Raw genomic sequence first — 7,707 nt, forward strand, 5'->3', positions numbered from 1 at the left:
TTACGACTTTCCCTCGACTGCTGTTCTAATGTCAACAACTTGAGGGTTTTTCTGTTTTGTTTTGTTTTGTTTTGCCGTTCTGAAGCGCGAACGCCGGCGGAGCCCGAACCCGTCACGAGCGGGAACAATGAGTGAAGCGGGACTGACGTTCTCGCTTCAGCTCGACTCCGTGGAGTCCTAGAACGTTTTTCTTTCTCTCTGTAGGAGATGTTTGCCTGCGAGACTGTGAATTGAATTTCACGCACGTTTCCTCCAGGTGATATACGACGGTCCCATGAGGGCGACCCAAAGAGGCCTCGCCTTCTAAAGCGGCATTTTTGGAAAACACAGGCCCCTGGAGATTAGGGCTAAAACAACAGAGGTGGAAAAGGGAGCTCGGGAAGGAAGGTTTGATGCTTGGGATAAGGAATAAGGAGTGCCGTTTTCGAGAACAAAACAGTGAAATAAAATGCTAAATGTTTTAGGACACTGTATGAGTATTTTAAATGCATTCATTCAGAGAAGTAAACTGTCAGCTTCAGAGGACAGGAGGGTAAAAATAGGACATCCTTCTAAATGATTAAGTTCAGGTGCTTTAGCTACATCATTTTTAAACAGGAATAGCACCATCACCAAGCCACATATGTACATGAAGCCTGGACAATGAAGAAAGAGGAAGAAAGAGATGCATTCAGGCTTTTGGAAACTGCTGAAAATCTCACAGAGGAAGATGATCACCATCGAGTAAGTGTATGTGAGGGCCAGAACAGTTACGTTACTTTGTGCATGTGATGAGGCGTCCACATGACAACATTGAAGGCAGTGATATGACAGGATATGTGGATGGACTCCAAAGACGAGGAAGACCAAGAATAAGCTGGACTAACTGGATTGATATCATGACAGAGGGCATTGGAGAAAGTTGGCCCATCTGTGCAGCCAACCATCACAAAGTGATAGAATAGTGATATGACATGCATAAAATTAATAATATCAAGCATTAAATATCATGTTATGCTTTATAAGCAGCTGTCCTGTCTTTCTTGTTCACAAAGCAAAGTCTATAAAGACACCAACATGTCTGGTGTTGAGGAACTCCATGGCTGCAACCATGTGTTCATGCCAGTGGTTTTGGACAGCGGTAGCCTAGTAAGTGGAGCTTTGGGCTCTCAACCGGAGGATTGGCGGTTCAAATCCTGGCTCTGCTATGCAGCCACTGTTGGGTCCTTGAGCAAGGCCCTTAACCCTGTCTGCTATGATGGCTGACCCTGCGCACTGACTCACAGCTTCCAAACAAGCTGGGATACACGAAGAAAGAATTTCATTGTACTGTACATCTGTATATGTACTGTATATATGACAAATAAAGTATATCTTCTTCTTGATATGGAAAGTCCAACAAGCTCATGGTCAAGTGTCCACATAATTCTGGCCATATAGTGTACATGAGCACAATATCTGTAGAATCGTTACGTCTTTCAAGAGTAACGATTCCATTAGTGTTCTCCTCAGGAAAGCTTCGATCTGATATCGTGAGATTCGACACTGATTCACCCACAGATCGAACAGAGAACAAATTTGTGGTGGTTACTTGCTGCCACCTGCTGATAAATGATGGGACTTTTAGTGACTGCAGGTAGGGGTAGTGAAAAGTTTGGACACCCCACACAAATTCCATCTTTCGTTGGTTTTCAAAGTAAATATAAGTAACACAAAAATGGTCCTCAGTGTGTGGTCCATGGACCACCGGGGGTCTATGACATTGTGTTAGAGGGTCTGCATTTGGGTTTAAATAAGACAAAAAGAGTGGGACTTCACCAGCCCTTTTTAAACGTCCAGAACCACAAATATGGAGAAATAACTTCTTCTTTCAGTGATGCATGCTCAATAATCCAGGTACACAAATGCACAAAGTTGAATGTAAATGTAAATGAATCAGTTTATCTGGACACACAATTTGGTGTGGATATACATTTTGTCACTCATCCAAGTGACTTCTTCAGTTGAGCTGGTTGTAAATACCCCAACCTTGTTTGTTTATTAGGATTTTAACGTCATGTTTTACACTTTTTTGGTTACATTAATGACAGGAACGGTAGTTACTCATTACACAAAGCTCATCAGTTCACAAGGTTATATCGAACACAGTCATGGACAATCTAGTGTCTCCAAATCACCTCACTTGCACATCTTTGGACTGTGGGAGGAAACCGGAGCTCCCGGAGGAAACCCACGCAGACACGGGGAGAACATGCAAACTCCACACAGAAAGGACCGGCCCACCTGGGGATCGAACCCAGGACCTTCTTGCTGTGAGGCGACAGTGCTACCCACTTAGCCACCGTGTCGCCCCCCAACCTTGTTACTACATCTATCATCTTACAATGCAGTGATTGCAGCTATACCTCGATCATATGTGTATAGCACACATGGCAATTGTAATTAATGGTCACTGTGATTTGCACACAGAACTGATCAGCTGGTCCATTATTCTTCACCACCAGCTCAGACTGAAGAAGTCACTGGGATGAATGACGAAACATATCTCCACACCAAACTTTGTCCAATCCAAATGAACTAATTCAACTTTGTAGCTTATTTATTCAGCTGTTCTTTTTAGTGGTTCACCTTCACGTCCTCCCTTAAAGCATCCAAGCAGCAGTGGCGACAGCATTCATTAAACAACAATTAACTCTTAATCACTCACTGTTTAACTAAAAAAATCTAAATATTTGACATCTCCATCTCCAGACTGTTTTTGGACACCAGTGTTGGGTAACACATGACATACATGCATGCCCAGGTAGTCAAATTTCTCCAGTCACAATTCAGCACATCAGATTTCTCTCAGCAGGCAATGAGAAGAAAATCCGACCTTCCCTTCCACAGACACAGCTTTGTGTTTGTTAAGCGCCATTTCCACCGACATGGAACAGGTTATATTCCAGTTTGTGCACCAGATTTTACACCATGTGGTGCATTTTAACCATAAATAAATAAGTTCCCAGCTGGAACCAAGAAACAGCAGGTTTTTCAGAGCGAAGCACGACGTCAGTGGGAGTAAGTAAAAATAAGAGAGTAACAGTGTTGTTAAAAAGCTTTCTGCTGATGGTGAATCCTTGGTTCCAATAATAATTGGTGCAAACTTGGTCCGGTTCTCTGAAAAGCACCAAGGTTCCTGAACAGAACTAGTTATTTTGGCCGAAAGAGTGAGACCCCAAAACTCAAACGCTGCGTAGTGGTTAGATAGTGAATTAGACTCATTACCAGAATGAATTAAACTATATTTTTATTAGACATCATGAATCCAACAATAAGTAATCTGATTATTATTATCAGATCATCACTGCTAATCTGTTGCATTGAAATCCGAGCACAACATTCCTCCTAAACTGGAACGTAACTGTACTAAATTAAAAAGAAAAACATTATACAGGTTTTGATTTGTTTGTTTGTTTGTTTTTTATTAAAACCCACAACAGTGCACAGCGTGTACGAGTAACGTTCCGGACGGTTTAGTAGCTCTTGGCGGTTTCGTACGATTCGGGGAAAGGCAGAGAGATGTGACCGGAGCCCATAACCAACGGCAAAATCCCGGCGTTCGGCACCACGTTCCAGGAGAGAGTCAGAGTCACGTTCTTGTTCGACCTGGTTTTAGAAACGACAAACGATACATCATTAATACATCGACTAACGGGATACAATTACTAACACTATCTGACCAAAAGTATTTGGACACCTGACCGTGAGCTCGCTGAGATCTTTTCAACTAAAGCAACAGCCGCTCTTTTGTTTAGGCTTCTCACAAGATTTTGTAGTATGTCTGTAGGAATTAGTGCCCATTCATTCAGAAGAGCATTTGAAAGTACAAGGCTGTGCACTGACTTTGGTCAAAACAGCCTCAGTTGATGTTCCAGTTCATTCCAAAGTTATTCAAAGGGGCTCAATAACCTTGGAGCTGGAATCTGTGGACAGTAGAAGCAGATGGAAACCGAACTGAATCGGAACCCAGACTGCGGTGCCCGATGTGACTGCTCTTTCGACAAAACGGTCTCGTGTTAAAGTGTATTTATAAGAAATTTACATTTAAATTGTTGATGAATGAGCGTACCTCAGACCGTTTCCATCATCGAAGAAGAAGTATTTGGACTTCATGTCCTTCAGTTCTAGTATGGTGTTCTCCCCCCTCAGGACAATCTTGTCCCACAGAACCACCTGATTTAGGGCCTGGTAAAAAAAAAAGGAAAAAAAAAGAAGAAGAATTTGCTTTAGAGGTTAAATTAAACTGCATATGGAACCAAAACGATTGTCGTACTGTTCAGAAATGACAGGATGTGGTTTTAGATGTTCACAGTTCTGTTTCCTGTACTCACGTTGCTTCTGGTCGAATATTCGGCTGACAGATAGAGGAAAAGCTGCTTCACGTTCCAGTCGAATATTGGCTGTAGATGTGATAATCAGTTACGGAAAAAATACACGTGTACATATATGAACTGACCCCTTTAATAAATTCACCTATGTTGTATGGTATCTGTATGGCCATTTTGTGAGCTATAACTACCATGTAGACTCACGTTGTACATCTACATTACTGATTATAGCGCATCTGCTGCTCAGTCACTTCCCTTTACTCCCCTCATCAATGAAAACAAAAAGCAGTAAGACACCCCAGATCAGATTCCGTAAGACACAGATCAATTGGCTCTGCAAGAACAGTAGAATGATAATGACGTGTGTGTGTGTGTGTATGTGTGTTCTGCTATGGTTGCTGGGATTTTTTTTAATGCTGTTAAGCTTACAGGCCTCTTTAAAAGGAACACAAACCCTGTTAGTGCTAGTTGTATGTGGACTGTTAGAGACTAGAACTATCTTTTAATTCCATGCACAATCTGTGAACAAACTACAAACGTTATAAGTGTAGATTAGTTATTAGTCTGACGGAGAAGATTTCAGTGTTAGAGGGGCGCATTCGGGCTTTAGAACAGACTAGTATTAGTAAGTGCTTAGATACAGCTTTAATGCCAGTAGCTCGGGTGTAGAACCCCAGACTCCGGCATTAGAGCCCTCACAGCGGGGTGACCGGGCGACGTCTCGGCGACATAGTCGTACGGCAAAGCACCGACCATCTCAGTTGCACGTGTCCAACAGGTTTTCCCCACTCAGTGACCCACCCGCTGAGAAGCCTGTTAATGTAAGTGCTCTGGATAGAGGAGACTCTCAGCTCCGACATGTGCGCATTTCAACCCCTCTATAGAGACACCAGCAACCATAGTCACCTGCATTCCGGAAGCCAGGGCGACCGACATCAGAGATTGTTATTCAAGTTGGCACTAATGCCAATTCGGCCCAGTGGCGAAACATCACTCTGGTGATTGCTACAAGTTGATACGGTATTTAAGGTGACTGGTCAGGTGTCTTTAGCTGGGTATACAAAGGTAGGCTGAAGGGAGGGAACCAGATGATTTCTAGGATGTTGCAAGACATCAAAAACTGTGCAAAATCAGATATGCAGGTAAATGATCCGCGAAGACAACCCCTAACAAGAGCAACCAAATAGACTTTATCCTGAGAGTTGCAGACTTAACATGTGTGAACAGAGACTTAAAGAGAAGGAACCTACAAACTACAACCATAACAATGAATGCTTTCAAGTTCTCTACTTGAGGTCACTTAGACAGGATTTTAATACTGATTTAACTCAGTGATGCAGACACTTCAGGAAAAAAAGGACTGTTGGTGTTTACTACATATTTTTATGTCTATATTCTGTTACTAAAGGGAACTGGTGGAATTGTACTGATTCACAGAAGAAAAGGATATCAGCAGTCAGGTCGAATGTGAGGAAACCCAGATCACTTCTCTCTCTTGGACCTGTGAAGTCATCCACGTTTTTCCTAGAGCAGAAACAAGACAAAAGTATGAAGATCAATCCATTTCATCAGGTACATTTATGATACAGGTGCAATTTTGGGTGCATAATTGTTGTTTGTTTGTTTGTGTTTATTGCCATTCCAGCTCAATTAGGCTACGTACATGGCATTAGAGGTGGGTTCAAAACCAAGTTTAAGCTAAATGAAAATTTATGTTCTATATTTGGCTTTTAATCTTTATGTAATTCAAGAAATTGTGGATTTTTTGTGGGTTATTGCGTTCGAAGAGGTCTTTCATATTAGTGTCTTTGTAAAATATTTTTCTGGTATCGTCGATGGCTTGGCATTCTGTCAGGATATGTTTTATTGATAATTGTGAGCATAATTATTGATGATAGTTGATCTGTTGCCTATGAACTCCAGAATGACATTCCAGATGATTTCAGGAACGCAAATACAACAGTGCTTGTTAGATTTAGAGTAAAATATAACTATTAAACCCAAAATCTTTGCTGTTTATTGATTTGCTTTACTGTGTGCATCCCTTGTTTGAATGAGAGACAAATAATAACATGCTATTTCGTCATTAAATCATTACAGTAGCCATAAATGTAATAATTATTTTACATTTAATAAAGTGTACTTTTAAATATCTACATTTTATAAAAAAAGACACCACAAATCGTACTTTGTAATACAGTAGGAATATAAAGGCAATTTGAAGCAGCTTTGAGCATCTTTAGGCCGAATCTCAAATAACTAAATGTAGTGTACAATGTGCACTACAAAGGGTGCAGACAATTAGTGTTTTAACACAACTTAGTGCACTAATGAAGTAAAATATGAGTAATTTGAGACACAACCCAGATATTTTATCTTTTGAATATCCACCAGTACCATATGGTATATATACACAAAGCTATTGTTACATAGGTATTACTAACAGTATATGTGTGCACTTTAAAGCTGTAAAATATATAAATACTTATAAATTATGATGCTTTATAGAGTAATACTCACAGCAGCACTTTGGAGACGTGTATGTTAACAGGAACGCTTCTGTCTCTGAACGCTGTGGTAACAAAACAGCCGAAAGTAAGAGCGGCCATTACACTCAGAGAAAACGCGAACAAGGAATTTGCTCGCGATAAAACCGTATTCATGGTGTATTGTGTTAAAAATCTGTAATAATTTAAATTTGCAAGCTGCACTCAGCTACATCGACTACAGGAAGTCTCAATGCACGAAGTCCTGTGGGATTTGTGATATGTTTTTTTTTACCTACGTGTTTTCCGACACATTCCGCCTCCCTCAGGCTTTTCTAGGATTGGTTACTTTTTATTCCACCTTCTGCTTTTCGATTGGGTACTACTATTCAACCAAGTCGCTGATTGGATAGTTGAAAAACGTAGCACTCGTTGAACAGACCTGCACGTCTTAAATCACCCAAACTTTACTATGTAGTCTACTAGCTATGAGGCTATAACAACGTGAAAGTGAGACATAAAGGACGCATAGGATAAGATTGTGGTGTTGTTTGGAACACAACCACTTTTTATCTTAACCCGTTTTTTATTAACCGTCAAAGAGTACTGAAAATCTTAATTTCATTTTAAAGGATTTACATTATACAACAAAAAGCTTTATTATTTATTTATTTATTATTGTTGTTGTTGTTATTATTATTATCATTTTTAACGTTTTTTCTATTTTCCTCTGCCCACCTGGGCAAATGGGCGAATTCACACATGAACTAGACATGCTGCTGTCTTCTGTCCCTGAACATGAGTGTCCCATACTCATTCTTGGTGATATGAACATCCACCTTGACAGTCCCTGTTCTGCAGACTTTAAAACT

At 40.6% G+C, this 7,707-nt stretch overlaps 1 protein-coding gene across 1 annotated transcript; it reads right to left on the minus strand.

Annotated features, from left to right (window-relative positions):
• Positions 1 to 3,251: 3,251 nt before the first annotated feature.
• Positions 3,252 to 7,114, minus strand: spcs3 (signal peptidase complex subunit 3). Its single transcript, XM_062994756.1, has 5 exons — positions 6,870 to 7,114; positions 5,798 to 5,873; positions 4,353 to 4,427; positions 4,091 to 4,206; positions 3,252 to 3,627 (listed from the first exon to the last, which is right to left on the minus strand). The coding sequence occupies exons 1-5, from the start codon at positions 7,010 to 7,012 to the stop codon at positions 3,495 to 3,497; spliced, it is 543 nt and encodes a 180-aa protein (XP_062850826.1). The 5' UTR covers positions 7,013 to 7,114; the 3' UTR covers positions 3,252 to 3,494.
• Between the last annotated feature and the right edge of the window lie 593 nt (positions 7,115 to 7,707).

This window comes from Trichomycterus rosablanca, chromosome 5 (genome assembly GCF_030014385.1).
Source record: "Trichomycterus rosablanca isolate fTriRos1 chromosome 5, fTriRos1.hap1, whole genome shotgun sequence".
Classification (NCBI taxonomy): Eukaryota; Metazoa; Chordata; class Actinopteri; order Siluriformes; family Trichomycteridae; genus Trichomycterus; species Trichomycterus rosablanca.